Here is a 21,186-nt window from a genome sequence, read left to right on the forward strand (position 1 = left end):
ATTCAAAGAAGATTTGATAATTTTTCTAAATAATTGTTACATAAATTTTTCATTTGTTGTAATTTTATTTTACTTAAAACCCTGTAGAAAAGAACGCCGCTAATTTTAAGCTTTATGAGTGCAAAAATAATTCAAATCAAAGCTCGAAGCGGTAATCTTCATAATTTACAATGGAAACATTGAGATGTCTGATATATTTCATAATGTTACCTTGTATTAAGTTAAAATTGTCATATGTATCAATATTCTTTTATTTCTGTTTTTGATAAAGCACGCATCACTTTATCAATCACGTTATAATTGAAACAAAATATAAATATATAAATACAATTGTAAGTCTTCGATTTTTACTTCATAATATCATAATCAGCTCTCAAATTCTTGTCTCTAGTATTTCAAGGAATTTTCTTTTCAAAACATACAATTTCCATTTCATTTCAATCAAAGGTTTTTTTTATTAATGTGTTATTATACAAAATTAGATAAGGTTTCAAATACAAATTCTTTTTAAAACATTTAACTCTATTTTTGTGCATCTTTGACATCTACAGTTTTTTTTCTTTCTGGATCAAAATTGTTTGAATTATATATTCCACATTTTCGAATTTCAAATGTTTCGGCATGGGCGTCACTGAAGAGACATAATTTGTCGAAATGCGCATCTGGTGCATCAAAATTAGTTCCATATAAAATATACATTATGACCCCTGGGTCGAGGCCTCTGCTGGTGGACTGTTAGTCCCCGTTGTTCTCTATAGCCCAGTAGCTAACTACTTCGGTACTAGCTTGAAAATACGGATATATATTTAATTTCTGTGGTAAAATTTAGAAATTTATTTGAAAATTAGGGATTATCTCCCTCACGCATAGCTCTGATCCTTCGACGTATTTGGTTCCAGTCTTTGGCACCCCCTTTTTTGTCAGCTATCAAAGTTTTTTTTTTAAATATATTCATTTATTTATCTGTTTATTTATTTCAATATTTCGGATTTCCAACGTTTCGGCATGAGCATCAATGAAGAGACATAATTTGTCGAAATGCGCATCTGGTGCATCAACATTGGTACCGTATTAAATTTACATTTTTCATTCATGTTTTGTTTTTCAATGACAACTTTTTTTTTAAATATATTCTTCAGCAATTTATTCAAATACACTTATATTTCTGAAATACTGTATTAGAACTTAAAAAGGTGTTTATTAACCCTGTTTTAATGATACGTTTTGAAAAAAAAAACCTTATTTATAATAACAAATCATCTAAAAAAAAAAAATTAACCTTCCTGGTAACAGTTTTATGCGAATAGGTAAGTACTGTGTGAAAGAATATCTTATATATATATATAGAGAGAGAGAGAGAGAGCACAGAGAGAAATTCAATTTAAAAGGATGTCCTCTAAAAAACTTGCTTTCGATGCCGATGAAATTCTCACGGCGCCGCCCTACACTATACGATCATTGAGAATGGAAGTGAGATACACTTATTTGGATATTAAAGTTTTATTAGAGGATCGTTACCAATACACATTACAATATAATTAATTTTATTTTAAAGCACATTTAATGTACAATCTCTTTATATATACTTAAAACATACTTTCATAGAAAATATAAGCTAATTACTTAAAATTTTACACAAATGGCTGCCACGTTGTTTTCATTTTTGATTATTTAAGCTTAGTTTGGTCAGTAACTTAAGCATCGTCCAATATTTTGGCTGAACAATACTAAACAATATACTTTACATATGCAGTACCTTCCTTTTTGAAATAGGCCTCAGATTTGCTTTTATATTCTGAAGCTTTCTCATCTCTTTTAAGAAATTGAAACATGATACTAGCAATTTCTGCCATTTCTGGCAGCTCGTCACACAGTTTTTCAATATCGTCCATATGATTTTGTAATGGAACAAAAGTACAATACTGCTCTGATATAGCCATCATTTGAATATAGTACATCTTAAGCTTTTTTTTTGATCCATGACAAATTTGTCTCTTTGGGATATTATTTCCTCTCTGAGGTTTTGATCCTGTATTTCATCCACGTTTATTGAAACCTCTTCGATTGCCTTATGGATACACGGTATAGCTGTTTCAAGAGCCAGTGTTGCTAGCGTTGAATTTCGTTTATTATACTCTCTCAAGCTGTATGAGTAAAAGATGTCAGCTAGTGCTGAAAAATCTGTGACCTTTTCTTTTGGCAGTTCTGTCCACTCAACCCTATAGTCTACCTCCCAGGGTAAGACATCTCTCGCAAATGTTTTGTTTTTGTCTATTAATTCACTTAAAATATCAGTCTTAAATTTCAAGTCACATAATTTTGCCAAAATAATTCGTGATGATCTTTGATGTAGGCTTTTCAAAGCTGTATGAAAGAAATCCATGAAACATGGTTTTTCATAACAATCATCTGTCATCGGCATTAGAAGCATTTGTTCATGAACATACTGAAGTAGTTGGAACGCAGTTTCATAAAATCCCAGTCTTGTCATGACCTTAACAGAAGACAAAGTTCCAGGTGTGAAAGCACTGATAAAATCTGTCGCCAAGTTTTTATTGGCTACAAAAGATTTACAATTTGCAAAGACCATCTTAATCAGCTTTGGTGCATAACTATAACCATGGTTTTCTGCTATGTTTTGAATGACTGCCACAGGAAACATGCGGATGCATTCAACATTGACACAAATAGCATCAATTTCCGCAAGAGAAAAGCAGTCGATAAGATTGTTACTTGGTATAAAATAATGTGGAAGGAATCTGGCCTTTAAAAGGGTTATCATAAAACTTAGGACATATAAAATGCATCCACTGAAATTGGTTTCCCAAGCTTCACAAGGTATGTCTTCCAGTGCATTGAAATAAACGGCTTTTAAATGCTTGTTTTTCAACCGTTTCGATAGAAGAAACGTTGCGTTATCCATCAATACTTTAAAAACAAGGAACCCATGAAGCTGAGATTCTGTCAGACCGATTTTGAAAATTATCTGTTCAGCCATAGAAAAGTTGTACTTCCATTCTATGTCAGGTTCCTTGCTTTGAGGATGTGCTTTTTTAATCAATGTACATTTAATGTCCAAAATTGAACGAATAATGCGCCGCGAGGGAAATGTAAATTTTCTTTCGCGAACTCTCCATTCCTGTGCCAAAGGGGGAAGCGTCTCACAGAGTAGTCCTCTGTACTTAATATTGACATTGCCGGGAAGAGAGACATCATTTACTTGTACTTCTTTTAGAAACTTTTCAGATTCTTTCTGAACTATGCATCTTTCGTTTAATCCTGTTGTGTTTGGTGACAGCTTTAACCGACAATAACCTGGATGTGATTTTGATGAATCAGCATAAATATTTACCACTGGTGACCAGACACCAGTTAAATCAGTGTGCTGCACATGTTTGTCCCTGGGAATTAGAACGACATCTCCAACTCGTTTTTGAATATGTATATTATAAAAAGCACGTTTTGTTTGATTTTTGCTGATGTCTTTTAAAACGAAATTGTTTCCATCCGCAAAACATCCAATATAATGAACATAAATGTCTTGAAATATAAGCATGGCACGAGGCCCGACATATGGATTTATCATATAAAGCGGGAACAACTGTTTGAGGATGTAGGTTAAATGAGGGAGTGGAATCCCAGTTAAAACATCAATGTGCATGGGATCAAAGAAGACACTGTTCAAAGACTCTGAAAGTATAGGATGAAATTAGCTTAAATGTATAGTAAGCAGCAGTCAGATATATGATACAAAATTGTCTTCATTGAATTTTTTCTATCTCTCATATAATATTGTTTATATGCATCCAATAATCTGATAAAACGTTAATATTAAGATATTAACTATTAAAGTATAAAAGAAATCATTTTTATTTCGTTACCTTCTGTCTCCTCAAGTTGCAATTCATCTATACAGTATGACTCAAAATATGTCAGGTTGGTATTTTGATGAATTTCCGCAGATCGAGTATGACCTTTATCGACGTTAGGCTTCTCCTCTCTTTCTTCTGTCTGAGGTTGAAATTTGTCTAAATATTCATCCTGGGTTACTACTTCACTAGCTGCAATATCTTTTATTTTGTTCTGAATGAGTTTTTCTCTTTCTTTTGGTGATAGATTGTGAGACAAAATTTGTACCCTAAACAAGAGGGACTCTGAAAAACATAGTGAAATGAAGATCAAATGTGATACAAAATTTTTTAATATTTGAAAATATACAATCGATTCTACAATACACCATCCTTGAGGAAATCCGCTCCACAGCCATTAAGGATAACTCTTAAAATTATTATTTATTTTAAAAAGCCTCAAGATTAAGCTAAAAATTTAAAACTTTCCGTGCATCAATTTTCATTTCAAGCATCTTAATGTGATTCGGGGTTCATCGAAGTCTTAGAAACGGTCTTGTCAAAAGTGGACATTTGTACCTTATAACAGTACAAAAATAAATACATTTATAGAGAATTCAAATTTAATTTAATCTAGCCTTAGATACCAATATTTATAAGCATTACATGAAATTACAAGTAATCTGTGATGTCTTACAATGAAAGCCCAAAGGTTATATACTTTGTATTATTTAAGGAATTCGCGGTTTTTAAAGCGTAAACTGTCCAACCAAGTTTATACCGTATAATTTGGGTAGCCATTAAATTCGTTTCTTATAATTTAATTTAATTTTCATTCATTTAGTGTAAGAAAAAAAGTTGATTGTTCTTAAAAATGACTTCAAATTGAACAAAATTGAAATATAACTTTAGGCGGATCGATACTTTTCTGGCGCAATTCATTGTGACGTAGGCAACCCAGTTTATACGATTGTAAAATATTTTTTTATCCAATTAAATACCGTCTTATAAAAAGAATTGAATTATATAACAATTGAAGCAAATAGAAGAACTTAAGTACTCTATAAGTATAAAAAGCATGAAATTTTCTCCAAATGTCTGGATACCTATAATTTTTTTTTATCCTGAAATATAATTGTTGATCAATTTTCAATTAGAAAATGCATAGCGGGTGCTTTTATTCGCATTTCCTAAAAATATATATTTGAGATTTGATAATTTTCCCTATATAATATGATAAACTATAATGATGAACTTTGAAGAAGTACCATGAGTAAATACATAATACTATGAGAATTCAGAGACATTTTTGTGAGCATTTTCAATTACCAAACTCCTGATTTTCAGAACCAGAGGATCGGACTACCTTAAATGAATATTCTAATAAATATGAAGTCAGTTTTGTTTCAACTGTAGTTAGAGTTTGTTATAGAAAGAAGAATAAATCATACAAATCTGGTATGTGTATATATTTGTAGTCCCAAATAAAATGTAAGCATTAGGCAATGTCTAGATTTTCAATGTAGATAATTCAAACTACAGTAAACAGATTCAGACGGAAACATTCCCTTTGGTTGCGGTGCAAAGAGGAAATAAAAAATATGCTTACTGTAGGGCCACCAAGATGTCCAATGGTCGGGGCGCAAACTCAGATAATGAAATTCTCCTATATGCCCTAAGAAAATAGTCATTGGTTTTCTTTTGCTTTCCATTTGTGGATGAACTTCAGTTTTCCTTATGTCGTCCTGGAAGACGTTAAAGACAACGACGTCTAAGTTGTAGGCATCAGCTACAGCTTGGAGAACTATGTGATCACCCCACTCACTCGATTTGGACATTCTGGAGAGATAATCTTCCCACGACTCGCTACACAGAAAGGACTGGATATGATTACCATCTTCTGTGTTATGTTGCTCTCTTAAAAAACTTGTTGAGAAGGAAAAATGAAACAAACATAATAAAAGGTTAGCAGTGTAGTTTTAAGGTCTTAGTCTGTAATGCATGGTAAAGACGACTTGAACTTGAAACAAACTTGGGATATTAAATATCATCATGCACATGAGACGACAAAAAGAAGCATTATTTGATGCTTTTATAATCAACCGATTAAATCTGGGTTTTTTTAAATCATACATTGGAAGATAGATTTGATTCTTTTTTAAAACATCATGGTGCTTCTAGCAATGCCTGAGGTCAGAATACTCACTCTATTGCTGTACATCGTAATCGATCAGCGGTATACCCAATCCTACCATTGATCATGAATTGATCAGCGATAGCCCGAAACATACAGTTTCCATCAGGACTGACGTCATAAATTTCAAAACGATTGGTTGTGGCAAAGTTTTGTATTGACCTTCTATATACAGATATGTTTTTGTATTGTTCCACTCCTTCGCCTGCAAGAGGTAAGCAAATTGCAGTCATACATAGATAAAGTAATAAGTTGGGGAAATTTTGCAACTAAAAAATCACCACCAAAATATGACTGAAATACTGCTGAATATCACAAATAATCAATTAGTCAATCAATCACATAAAAATCAGGGAAACATGTTAGAAATTAATTGTGTGCCTTCTTATAATATCACAATACAATTTGCTTTTTTTTTAACTCATTGTAAAAAATATTGGAAATGCTAAGTTTTTTTTTTTACTAAACTACGAGTAAACTTTTTTCCCGTAAAGATTTTTCGTGTTATTTGAGACTGCAAATAACTAGACAAACTAAAGAATTCTTTGAAGTATGCATAATTAAGACAAATAAATGGTTTATACATATATACTGACTATATCTACTTTTCGATGATTTGTTAATCGAGTTTTCATAAAGATCTAAGATGTCTTCCACGTCGAATCTTTGTCCATGAGTTTCCATGTATTCTTCATCCTTATCAAAGTAATCTACTTCATCAATGTTTTTGTCGTAAGCATCATCGACCAATAAACCTTTATGGTCTCTTCTTACATTGTCCTGCACTGAAGATGAAAACCCAATCCTGGAGCAAAACTTTTTGTCATTTTCTGTTGACTGTATGTTTTCTCTTAAACCTCCTTCTGAACCGTCAAATCCAATATTTCTATCCAGGGTGTCTAACTTCAAATCAATAGATGCATGATTTTCTATTTCAATAAATGTATTTTCAAATATTACGTCTTCGTCACCATCTTCTCTTAAATCATTATCTTTCCGTGAACCAATGAAAGCAGTCCTCCACACTTCCTTTTCTATCATTTGAGAAATATTTTTCGACGCCATTATAATCCAGCTTTCATCAGAAATAGACACTACAGAAAATATCCCTTGTTCTTAATTGAGGCTCTTCAGTCCGACAATACAACATCACTTCAATGGGATATTCTGTCTTAAATTGTTATCAATGCTACATATTGTACATGATCCACTTACAATTGATAAAGACACTAAAAATATTCCCATAGTCACGTTAAAAATACATGTAGTATAAAAAGTATGGTACGTCGATTGCATCAAAATTATTTTTTGCACATCGATAGCGATTTTAAACACGAGCATGAACCAGAAATGTAAAAGTGTGACATAAAAATGCACGCATTAGTAAAACTTGTGAATAGTTTAAAAGATTTCTTCGCAAACATAAAAAAAATACTCAGATTCGAATTCTTTTACACGATTAAGGGTATGGAATGCCCTTTATACAACAATCAGAAAAAAGGCAACTGAAAATTATACACGATCGATTTTATTGGGCAACAGTTACCACATGCGCAGTGAATGTTTTTGGTTTTCCACACTCCCTATCTTATCATGAACTACAAAAAAATCCAGCATTAGAGCATTTTTTAACCACTGCTGACAGAACAATTCAAATAATATATCTTACAGTTTCTACTGACAATTAATTTCAGGCCTATACAAGAAGAAATATACTTTGTTAAAAATAGCCCAATTAGTTCGTCCTGGAAGTTGTTACCTATTTTTTATCGACTTAGGTCAGTCGCGGCCAAGATTCGAACTCACGGCCTTCCTATCACGGAGCGAATTAGAAAGAAAATAGTACGTTGTTATTTACAGTTGGCGGATAGTAGATATATGCCCCTCCGCTTTCTTTTTTTTCTTTTTTTTTTTATCAAATCTGAAAAATGTCAATTTCATTAATTGCTCTGTTTCTTTATCCATCAAGGATAAAAGAAGCGAATGTGCACATTTTACGGAATTCGTCAGCACATTATTTTGTTTTATTTCCTTGGTAAAAAATTAACTTTTCATTTACTTTACTATTATTTCCATGCCTTTTCACACCAAAGATTTTTTTCTACATCGGGTTCGATGCCATTTGACCTTCTAGAAATTACCATCTAGACTAATTATAAGATCGGCGATTGACAAAAACGATTTGCACATTTTGTCTTTTAAACAGTTATCACAACTTATTTCAATCAAGTTTGATTAAATAATTCATTAATGACGTTTTAATAAAATAATTAAATGAATGTTTATTGTCAGTTTCATGACAAATTGTCAGTAACTTAGATCCGCCTACTGTAAATAACAACGTACTATTTTTCTTTCTAATTCGCTCCGTGATCGGAAGGCCGTGAGTTCGAATCTTGGCCACGACTGACCTAAGTCGATAAAAATATGTAGCAACTGTTCCTTCGCCAGTCGCTCGGCACTTTGAAGTGAAAGATGCGGGTCCTTCGGATGATACCTTAAAAACCGAGCCCCTTGTCACGGCAGACGTTGGCACGATAAAGATCCCTCACTGCTCAATGGTCCTAAGAGGCGAGTAAAGGTCTAAATTTGGAGCCCTTCACCGGTATATGGTGACATCTCTATATGAGTGAAAAATTCTCGAACTGGACGTAAAACAACATAAAATCAATTAATATTGCTTATTCATGGCTCTTTATCGAAAAGGAAAGTGGAGTTCTAGCATATGATAATCCAACGAATGACTTATGTTTTATTTCGGTCTAATGTCGCAAATTGCAGATACACTTACATACAAAATTTAGCGCAATCTTTCTCATCAACTAGCGTTTAAAAGGTCCTAAAATCAGGAAGTCCAGATCTTTCAAATGGCGACAGAACATTATTTCTTTTATGAGTTCTGTTGAAGATTTTGCTAGTCCATGGCTAAATATGAAGAGGAAGACCTTGACACTCGGTCAAAAAGTCTTACAGTAGGTGATACATCCGTGTTATGACGTACTTCCGTTTGAAGTATTGTTTTGATTTGGTTGAGTGCTTATTAATTTAAAATTAAAGATTAAATTACATCACTGAAAAAAATTATTCGATTCCAACTGACAAAGCTTGTAACAATATCGTTTTTGTTTGTAAGGCCTATTATTACTGCTGCATTTTAGAAAAACTCTGTTTTTAATTCTACATCTGGTAATCCAACCCATACTCACATTTACCCTTCAAAAGATGATTTTCTTCACCTTTCACTTTTAAAGACGTTTCACATACCAGGCAATGGAAGTGAGTTTTATTTATCGTACCTAGATTCCAAAACCTCATGAAAATCCTTACAAGCAAAGATATATTGACACAAAAACAACTGATTCCTCAATAAAAACGGAATTCTTTAATTTAATAGCATGTGACTGGTCATCATTCTGATTCTACATACAAGTACTCTGAAGTTGATATTAAAAAGACGCTGGGATTTTCATTAAGAATATCAATTAGTATTTGGAGATCAGGTATTCCAACAATTTAATGGAATTGCTTTGGGCACTAATTGTTCTCCTATATAAGCCGACCTGTTTTTATATTCATATGAAACAGACTTTATTCAAAAACTTCTACATGAGAAGAAAACGCTAGCTGTGGCCTTCAATCCGACATTAGAAAAATCGATGACGTTTAATCAATTGACAATAGTTACTTTCATTTCATATGTAGACCCGATACATTCCAGTGAACTCATAATAACACTACAGAATCTGCCACACCTGTTTCATGTTTGGATGTTTCCAAATCCCTCTAACTTATGTATGAAGTAATTTTCCAACATCACCTGCATCTGGCGTTAATGTCTTCCACTTATTCAATACACAATTACATGCTCTGAGTACGATCAATTTTTAAACCGACGTAAGCTACTGACAATCAGTTGATGTTACAAGAATTGTAAAAACCCCGTTAAAAGTCAGCTTTTCGCAAATTCTAAGGTCGTAATAATGACTTGTTTGTCAATACAAGCTATCGTCCGGTCGTATTTTGTCTGCTTCATACCATTTGTTAGGTCATTGCTTTATACTAAATTTGAATACGAAGTACTCTGTCTACCCGATCAATACATAGGGCTCACGACGGATGAACCGGTCAACAGGGGATGCTTACTCCTCCTGGACACCTGATCCCACCTCTAGTATTTCCATCCGTCCGTGTGTTTGCCCTGTTCACGATTCGTTTCGTTAATTGGCTTTTTGAGATTAATCACTTTTCGTTATATGTTCACCTTTTACATATAAGTGACCTAGACCAACTGGACGATGTGCAATTCTTTGTAACATGATCGATTTCTTACAAAAGTAATTATTATAAACATATTAAGTTAAATACCTTACACAGTGTTGGAAAGGTGCTGAAGTCAGGAACATTGATAAAGCCATCATTTTGATCTATTTTACCCTTTATGTCTTGAAACAATTAGTAAACCATATTTTGTCATAAATATTCCTGAAAATTGAAGGAAATCAAATAACCACCAATAGAGATTAATTTCAAAAACATCTAATACTGTAAAATCATTTAATTTCATGGGGTCAAATTTCTGTGGTTTGAATAAACAATATTAGTTCGTGGTTGAAGACCAAGAAAGATACTGAAGTTGATATTTCACCATTTTGTTGATAACATAAATTCATAAGTATCTTTATATCTTGAAAACATCGATTATTACACCCCACCCCACCCCACCCCACCCCAAAAAAATAGTGAATTCCCTTATATGTTTAAGGAAATTTTTCTGAGGAGAATACTACAGCTTATTGATAAAAACTTCCCCGAAAGAGGATAAAAATAAAGTGTGAAGTGTGAATCAGGAAGTTTTAAGGGATGTTCATATATTTTTGTTAAGAGACAGAAGCAAATTTGTGAAGAAAAGTAATTCCGTCCTTATTTAAAATTAGAAAATCTATTTTATTCTATGAAAGGGAAGTTTAGTGTAGTGTTCGTAATAATACTGGTAAGTTCATTTGTCTGAGAATCACATTCTAAGATCCAGAAGAATTGTTCAACAAGTGCTAGAACGTTATAATTGCAATTATTATTATGTCTAAATGCAATATACAGTTGATTGAAAAGGAAAAAACGCGAACGGCATTTCCTTACTATGAGTTAAATGAAGACAATTGCAGAAAAGGATGTGATGAAAACACAGTTTTTCAAAACGCACTGTTTGATCCATCTGTATTTCATGAAAAACATACTGATGATGATTCTTTACCGACAAGTTCAGCAGGGGAGAAGGAACCAATATTTCAAAATATGGAGTCATTATTTATGAAAGACAGATCAGATTTCAAACCAAGGGTCTTGGAAAATCCCCTTTCTTTTAGCAAAGTCAATAAATCACTTGACTCAGATACCCTGGACAACTCTTTTGCAGTAGACACTTCAGAGAAAAGTAAAATAGTTTCTGATTCAAAGCCAGAGGAAATCATTGAAGTAGACGATACAGATTACTATGATAGCGAAGATGAATACTGGAATAATCATAAAGTCCGGGAGGATAAGGAAAGGGATGGACAGAGATATATGAAGTCATCTGCAAAAGCTACAGGGACAGGGAGATATAGATATATATTATTTTCTTTCTATGTTCGAACGAAATATCCATTAGAAGTGAAAAAAGTAAAGAAGGATGAATGGTCAATTAAATATCAAACAGAAACACCTACAATAATGAAATTCGATTTTGTTTCTAGCAATAGGCTATTATTTAGTAAAAAAAAAAAAAGAAGTTACTTGCGATATCCCTTGCCATTTCCTAAAATTGATTCAACGCTCTTTTAGATGTTTTCAAGGAGATTTAAATGGTCTAAAAAATGGCCACGACCAGTTCTCTTAAATATGAGATGTTGTAGCGAATTACTGTTAGATTAAATTCAAAAACACATGGAATTTCCATAAAAAAAATTTACTGTTTGTTGCTGTTTCAGGTAGGGGAGTAGAACAATTCAATAATATGCCAATATTTCAAAGATCCATCCATAGATTTGCAAGTGATAATGACTTCGAGATACAGGATGTGATATCAGATGGCAACTGCCTTTTCAGTGCAATTGCAGATCAATTAATGATTAATGGGTCTCCAGGACACACTGGGATCTCCTTGAGGCAAACCACCATTCAGTAAGCACGTATTGTAAGCACTGCATGTGTTCAAATTACCACATAATACGAATGTTATGGGAGAAAATTGTTCTTGCTTTCACTGTGGTTTCATAGTTACTAATATATTAAGCAACAACTGAACAACAGGTTATAGAGTAAAGTTATAGAGGAAGTCAAAATTAAAAGAATCTTTCTTTCAGTCATCTTAACATAAACCCTCGAAAAAAGAATGGGGATCATCCTTCTTCCTTCCTAACAGATGAAACATGGGAGGAATACCTCGCAAGAATGGAGAGACCGGGAGAATGGGGTGATCATATAGCCCTTCAAGCCCTTGCTGATGTATTTCTGCTAGAAGTCATCATTTTTAACGTCTACCAAGATGACATAAGAAGAACAGAGGTTACTACAAAGTCCAATGAAAAGATTCAGAAGAAACTGAAAATATACCTTGGTCACCTTGGGGAGTTCCACTATTTGAGTTTACGTCCAAGAAAATGGCGATTACATTGGCCTTACAGTAAACCTCCTTGCTACCTTTGATCTTTATTTTTTCCACAGAAATATTTAATTTTTGAATGAGAGTTGTGCACCCTCTAGGCCAATTTCCGCTTGAGTTAATGAGACTTGGTGCATGCTTTTACATGAGAAATAACGAGCACTGAATTCAAAATTTAATCTTTTTTCTGTGTACTAGAAAATAGTGGCATATTTCATCAACCTATATCTAAGTTAACTTTCTATAGATTACTAATACGTAACATATGAGATAATTTTGTCAAAATGCAATTCATTTATGTCAATATGGAAGATAGCATTTAAAGTGACACTGTGGCGGACAAACGGGAAAATTGACAACAGTAGAATTTTTGCATGACACATGCAAATTTTGTTCAGTTCTTGAAGATATTAGGTTTCAGAAAATTACAGGTTTCAGAACCTAAAAAATCTAATTTAATGAAGAAAAATAAAAGTAAAAAAAATCTTTGTATAACCCATCACAAAAATATTGCCTCACTTCTTCCTCTTTATTGTACGCATGCGCTGAAAAGTTAAAGAATTTACCATGGTTGCAACTCCATACATATAAATGTCGGATGACAGAGAATTTTGATACAATCTTCAAAAAAGATGATCATAACTTATTCCTAACTTCTGCTTGCCCCAATTCAATGTTGTTTACAAGTTTCACGCTAAAAATAAAGGAGTGTGACCTTGACATTGTTGACATTGACGATAAAAAGAAAGTGATAGATACGACATTTGTATCCGGCACTTATATTTTGCAGTTTTTTTTCTTGCTTTACAGTGCAGTTGAGTTGTCAAAACTTCGCTATATTCATATTTCACAGAAATCTTTTGTTTTGTGATACAATTTTCTTAAAAGAAACACATGGATTTGACTCATTATGCAACTTTAAGCTGACTGTTAACAGAAAAAAGATGTGTGTTAACAAAAATAAGTTGCATCATGGTGTTAACAAAACGAAAACATAAAAATTTTGCATTTAATTAGTATTTTACATCTTAACAAAGTCTTACCTTTCCTAAAGGATATTATCTTGCATGCTAATATGACATAATTGTCGTGTATGCCAACGAAATCTGTAGTATTTTTTTTGTTTTGATATCATTTGTAAAATTTAAAATGCATCACTTCAATTTTATTTCAGAAGCATTGCTTTTTCGGATACTGAAGAGTTCTGATGATCTGGATATAGAATTTAAGCAAAGTTTTCTCAAGAAGAGTGTTAGAGGCATGCCAACTGGAAAATATATTTCAAAAAGTGAAATAGACGAAACTGCTGAATATGTGTCACAGGAAATGGAGAGAATAAATATCAATAAAGATAAAACAGACAATAACACTGATGATATATTCAAAACTTACAGCGGACAAGAACTTCTTTTGGAGGAAATAGAAGGTTAGAGGATGCCATTGAAACTTTTATAATTTGCTACATTTTAATAAAGATGAAATCTGTAAATAGATAGAGATACTTTAATTATACCAGTACAATATCTAAGGATTTTCTTTACACTATAGCATTCGTTCTATAGTCAATCGTGAGGGGAAACTATAAGCTCCCATTTTTAAGCGCTAAGCGCAGCGCAAAGCGCTTACTGGCATCTTAATACTACTTCCGTTCGCGATCCAGCGCCACTAAGCAAGTTAGATAACTCCACTGAGTCTTCTAGAAATGTGCAACTGGAAATCATCGACTCTCAATCGGCTCTTTTGATCTAACACTGCTTTACGTGCACTTCTAATTACATGTATAGGTGTCAATTAGTAAGATAGTGAGTACGAAAATCCGCTGATAGTGGATAAGACCGGTTCTTATTTCTATACATTGTAGTTCATTTAAAAATCATGTCGGCACACACTAATATCTAACAGTTGCTGCAGGAGTAATTCGAAGTAAAGACACATATATCTTGCAGATAACTTAAAAAGGTTTATTATATGTCACGTAATGTAGTGATTGAATAAGTACATAATTTATAAAACTCTAAATGAATTCAAGTTATTTAGTAAAAACAAATTCGCATAAAATTGATTTACAATATACTTACGTTCTATATAATTTATATTCATACTAATATTTTTTCTAGATCCTTATTTCAGGCAATGTAACTAAAAACAAGTCTTGGTATTATAAACCCTTGCACCATGCAGAGAGCTATTAATGATGTTGATTTTCGAATCTTAGTATCAATTAGTAACAGACTGGAATGCATTCATGGACTCTATACTCGTGTTGTTATCTGTACTTGTAACATGGCTAAAAAATACTATGTAAATAATTCGCAAAGAAAGGCAGTTTGCGGTTGTATGTACATAAAGGGCACGTAGTGGCTGTGTTTCCACCTTATCCACTTAGAGAGGAAAACTAATTTCTCGGAAATATTAATGACAAATATGGTGCTTTGTATGTGAGTTGTGCAAATACATTAAATCATGTAAATGAAAGTCAGAGATTAAAGGATAGTCCTGAATGTTTTATCATCAAACGAAGAAGAAAAATACATTATACTCAAAATATATATTTACCAATTATCTCTGACACAATTAATGACGAAAACTCTTCGGATGCTAATTTCTTAGATTTTTGTCACATGATAATGCCGATATGTTGCACAGCGCGATGAATGAAATGAGTAATGCACAGATTTTGCATATTCAAAACAAAATATTGTAATAGTCTAAGTTTTATTAATTACTAGTAATATCGGCGATTGTGTAAATAATTTGCACATTCTATCGATTGTACTTCTTGTAAAATCCTTTCTATATATAAAATCATAAATTTATAAATCGCTTATGAATATAAGAAAAAAATGAAATATACTATAAACAATTCAGACAGAATATTTAGTTATGTTTTGTTCATAACTTTAATATATTTGTTATCAATAAGGAATTATTTCATCGAAGCAATAATAAATAACATCTTATTTTTCCGAGTGAACTTAAATTTCTAACAAATAAATTCACAGTCACAAACAACCAATCTTCAATCTGAAACACTCGTAAACACGGAATAAATTCTATTATTAAAAATTATCACCAGATCATTTTAGATGTCAGTGTTGCATATTAATGAGAAGAATATCGGCGACATTTTCAAGTGTTCAAAATTGCTCAAAATATACATGCCTTTTCCAGCATTGAAATGTATAGCTACATGTATAATCTGAATTTGGTCGGAAAACTCGCAGATCATTTTTTTTCACCCTCCAATCGCTTGCAATTTATATGCAAAGCTATATTTACCTCTTTTGGACTCCTAAGGCGATATTGAATAAAATTAAGTGTAAACCGAGACACCCCAGGAATTGTGGCTAAGCCGTTTTAATTTGAAGTTCAGCAAATTAGGACTGGCACTTGAATTTTCTATAAACTCGAATAATTGTTTGTTTTTTGTGTATTTATAACGTCTTTTCGAGAATTTTTCATTCATATTGAGACGCCACCACTTAGCTGTAGAGGGCTGCAAATTTAAACCCATGCTCCGCACTTGGGGCGGTTAGGGATCTTTTTTGTACCAACAACTACTGCGACACGTAATCTCGGTTTATACGGTACCATCCAAAAGACCGGTCTACACATCCCACAGTCGGATTCGAACCCGCGACGTAAGGATAAATTTGCATAATTGTAATAATGTTTAAGAAAAAGAAAACTAGAAGCGAGTGCTGCACATACATGTAACTGCAAACTAGCTCTTAAAGGAACGCCGGAGAGTAAATTCGGATTGTGCACATTGCTCCGAATGAACTTTTTACCATAATTTCAGGGAATGCATTTTAACATTAAACAAACTTTTTTTCATAAGCTTTCGGTGCTAAACAAAGAGGCGAATACAAGTTTTATTTTGAAGTGAATATGTATCAAACAACTGTGCTCGCCCTAGCGGTCGAATTGTCAACATATAATTACTTATTCAAAAACAATAGGCAATTTTAATGCAAAATAATTGTGATGAATTTCAAATTGCAAACATTGCTTAGCGCTTCCCAGTACTTTCAGTACTTTGATTCTAAGACTGCCTTAGAGGATGGGCGTTGCTAAAACGCGGAACGGAAAGCGGAATGGAACGGAAAACGGAAAATATGATACCAAGTTAATCACTTGGTAAATATTAATTATATAAATTGGTCATATTCAATCGATGGTTAGTAATTCGAGTCATTTTATTCTCTTGTGAAGATCCCTGATCATAGGCCTAGGATAGGGTACGAAAAACGGAATATTATGAAAATTAGTTGTAGTACATATATTAGTATACACTAGACATGTAAAATGTCGTGGTAAAATATGTAGGAGTGGAATAAATTTGTTAAAGACCACTCTGATCAATAAGAGTGATCAGTATTTGATATTTAAAAAAACCATGGTATGAGCGAACACGGCATGATTTTCAATGAAAATATAGAATAAATGTTCAACAAACGAATAAAGTTTCGGGACACAAAGCAACCAAGACAGTTTTTGTAGGATTTTGCTACAGTAGCTGTTTTTGAACACATCATTTTCGGCTTTCTTCATATGCCGTTTTGTAACACTTTATGTAAAATTAACACCTCTTTAATTGCATTATACCTACGTGATTTCAACTACTAGTATTTAATCTTTTTACAAAAATCTTGTTGAACACTTCAAGAGGCCAGAATTCAATTTAGTTATCATAAAAAGTACTCTTAATCTTTCACAGTATTTCTTATTAATCTAATGAACATTCCTTTTAGATTCTCAACAGTGTATGATTGAGGATCCTCTGCACACTGACCAGGTGTCTGGAATTCCTTTACCGCATTTGTCATTTATCCTGAAGCACCTCATACCCTTCAATATGATTGACGTCTTTAAAGACCCAGAGGGATTTCTTCAACAACTAGAAGGAACTTATTTTCACTTCATAGGGTCACATGCAGACGGAAGCATTTTTTCCCTGAAAGACATTACCGAAACACAGTATATGACAGCGTATTACAACCAAACCATGAAGAAGGCCAATGTGGTTGTTGTAAAAATTGACACGCCTGTATTGCCCCCATTTATCCCATCAGAACTTCGAAAAGGACCTGGTGTTTATTTTGACGATTTACATACATACCCAGGATATTGTAGATTAAAACTGCCTCCAAATCATATCCCACTGGTTGATGAAAACGTCATCACAACAGAATCTGGATCTTACTTACAAGCTTACAATGTTCCCAAAAATTCAAATTTAACTTCAAAACTATCACAGAACATTGAAATTAAATACATTGGATTTCCTTGCCCTTTTCTTCCAATAGCTTATTTCTGGTTGACCAAAACTCGTAAATTTGACTTCCCATCTCAAGAACTGTTAAATTCAATGATGAGTATCTCTTTTACGCTTATTCCCAAGGCACATCCCAAAAGTGAAAACCCAGCAATTGAATGGAAATACAATTTTACCATTGCAGAACATATGATATTCAAAAGTTTCACTCACTCACAGAAACATGGATTCATGATTTTTAAAATTCTAATTGATAACATGACTTTCCATCATGAAAGTAGACTGAAAACAAAGCATCTTAAGGCTATTTTTTTAAATTCGTGTGAAGAAATCCCGTCTTCTGCTTGGGATACGAATTTCAGTGGCTGTGTGTTATTTGTCTTCTGTGAGTTAGTTTCCTGCCTCAAGCGCAGATTATTGCCGCATCATTTTATACCTGAAATTAATTTGCTTGAATGTTTTTTACCAACTGACATTGACACCTTCTGTGTTATTATTGAGTCCATAAGGGTATTTCCTGCTACCATTTTACAGTTTGTTGCTGAGAAGCATGGATTTTTGTATGCAACAAAATTAGTGAGAGATTCTCTCAAAAACCTTACAAAATTCGTCGAAACAAGGGATATAGTTTCTGTCACTAAAAACACTCTTATCCCAGGGTCCTTCCGTGTTGCCAAGGTTCTCTCAAAAAATGGATTCTATACCACAGCATATTATCTTTTGAATGATATGCACAGACAGACACAACTGATACCTGAAATTGTAAGCAAGCACACATTGCCAAACCTTCATGATTTTTTCTGCAGTGCCATTGATCAAATGCGACAGAAATCGTCTCGAGTAATACTTGCAAGAATGTACGACAAAGACTTTGGTACATGCATGGCTGATTCATATCTGAAGATAACTGAATTGTCCTTGGCAAAAGTTATACCTTGGGCTGTTGATGATAGAATCAACTGGTTAGACGTTCCAAAAGATGCATTAGAGGATTTTTCATCAATAGCTGAATTTTTGTTCGAATACAGCCTACGTGAATATGAAAGAAGAAATAAAATTCTCTCTACTCTTACAATAGAAACATGCATTCGTTGTATAAGACATGCAATCCAAGAAGATTTACTAGATATAAGAAACATAGAGGACATAGAACTTAAACAAGAAATTTTATCACAAAAGCAGGAACTAAAAGCTAGGTTGAAGCAGTACTACTTACACGTTTTCTATATCTCAAGACTAGATCTCCAATTTTCTCCACTGATCGAGCACATGCCTGCTATTGAAAAACTTTGCAAAGAGTTTCCTGATATGGCACTACTTGTGAGTGAGATGTTTGCGTATCTTAAAATGGACGATGAAAGCAGAAAATATGCATCCCATTTTTCTAGGCTTTTTCGATCAGGCAAGTAACCGTAATCGTGATCGTTTGAAATCTTTTTTTCACAAAAGTCTTTTCTATTCTTAGCATGATTTGTTTTGGGGTATATTACCTACCGTTATGCCTATGGCATACACATAATTTACTTTCCCATATTTTTTTCTTTCAATTTTGTTAACATAATCTAAATGTAAACACTACATTAGTACAGTTTTAACCAATATTCATTCAACTATGGAACTTTTTTTTTTACTTTTTTCCCAGGTGATGGGGCTCGGAATAACCTATCAAACTGAAATTCTGAAAAAATGTATGGGACAAGACTTTGGAAACAACTGTAGGGTTATTCTCTTCAAACAAGATAAAATATGTCTATCGGACAGTGCTTCCACCAGCAAACTAAGTGACTGATGTGTTCCATTAAAAAGATAAACGTAATTTATCTGAAAAAAAAAATATATTCAGTGCACAATGTATATTGTATTTTTAAAATTTCAATTCACAATAACAAGAAGTTATGCCAAACATGTCTATCCGTCAAGGTATTTTTCCCTTCAACACAGTTTTTAAACACGTCTAAATGTTAAACTGCTGCGACTCACTTAAATTTAATAAAGGTGATCTACTACTTGTGACATTTTCGAGACAGATATCTTAAGTTAAATTATTAGGCTTGACAATATACATCATTTTATTCCTTAACAACTTAATCAAAAATAAGAATCGCACACTTTATGAAATATGGCTGAAATATTGGCGACTCGGAGTAAAACAACAATAATCAATCATCCTTATGAAAGTCGAAGGATTTATGATAAAGTATGCAATTCTTTTTTTTCTTTTTTGATTCATTTTTCAATGAAGAAAACAATTGTTTTGATAGAAAATGCGTATGTTTCAATTTTCAAATACATAGTCTTTATACTTGGAAAGTTCGAAAAATGTGCAGGAAATTTCCATGCTTACAGCTGTGCAGAAATATATATATATATCATCTGGAAATGTACATAATTTCTCGAAATCTAGCAGATCTAGAAGGCTGTTGTGTAATTTCCGAAAATATCATTCAAAATAAAGTAAATCGCAATAAAATAAAAGCATAATTGCTTTTATCGTAATTTACACGTTTTACGACCATTCACTTAAAATAAAATTTCCACTTGCTACTTTTTATATTTTGTTGTCCGTCAACGACCGATCAGTTTAACGTCACTCGTTGAAACTTGAGTTTCAATGTTGAATTTCTCGTAATAGACTTCCTTATTAATATACAACATTACATATGTGCAATGTAATTGTTTATAAAATAAAACTCATATATATATATATATATATATATATATATATATATATATATATATATATATATATATATATATATATATATATATATATATAACGCCCACATCAAAAAGTCTATCCAAGGCCCCATTTTACTGTAATTTGCACGTGTATATACTTCCTTACTCCTCGTCAGGTGAAATCAGACCTAAACTGTAGGAGGAGTAGCGATTTAAAAGTATTTCACAGAAAATTCTATTTTCAGTAGCCATGGCAACAGCGTTAATCAAAATCAAAAACTAATAAATAAAATCATGTGTCTTAGTGTAGTCTACTTGTGTGGCAAGATATATTACTGTAGGAGGAGGAGTAGCGGTTTGAAAGAATTTCACAGAAATTTCTAAATTTTAGAAAGCATAGCAGTACTATTCATCAAAATCAAAAACCGATATATATATATATATATATATATATATATATATATATATATATATATATATATATATATATATATATATATATATATATATATAAGACAGAAAATAAAATATGCCACGTCTTCAATCT

At 32.6% G+C, this 21,186-nt stretch overlaps 2 protein-coding genes across 2 annotated transcripts; one reads left to right on the plus strand and one right to left on the minus strand.

Annotated features, from left to right (window-relative positions):
* Positions 1-1,588: 1,588 nt before the first annotated feature.
* On the minus strand, positions 1,589-7,184 carry LOC133187369 (uncharacterized). The gene is made up of 5 exons (XM_061322716.1): positions 6,639-7,184; positions 6,055-6,247; positions 5,458-5,774; positions 3,882-4,154; positions 1,589-3,690 (listed from the first exon to the last, which is right to left on the minus strand). Exons 1-5 carry the CDS (start codon positions 7,105-7,107, stop codon positions 1,940-1,942), a joined length of 3,003 nt encoding a protein of 1,000 aa, XP_061178700.1. The 5' UTR covers positions 7,108-7,184; the 3' UTR covers positions 1,589-1,939.
* A 3,934-nt stretch (positions 7,185-11,118) lies between these two features.
* On the plus strand, positions 11,119-19,370 carry LOC133187979 (uncharacterized). The gene is made up of 5 exons (XM_061323371.1): positions 11,119-11,717; positions 12,013-12,201; positions 12,384-12,703; positions 13,857-14,108; positions 17,437-19,370. Exons 1-5 carry the CDS (start codon positions 11,119-11,121, stop codon positions 19,368-19,370), a joined length of 3,294 nt encoding a protein of 1,097 aa, XP_061179355.1.
* The last annotated feature ends 1,816 nt before the right edge of the window (positions 19,371-21,186 follow it).

The sequence above is a fragment of the Saccostrea echinata genome, unplaced genomic scaffold, assembly GCF_033153115.1.
Source record: "Saccostrea echinata isolate AGI-Se365-2 ecotype Australia unplaced genomic scaffold, CSIRO_AGI_Sech_v1 ptg000015l, whole genome shotgun sequence".
NCBI lineage: Eukaryota > Metazoa > Mollusca > Bivalvia > Ostreida > Ostreidae > Saccostrea > Saccostrea echinata.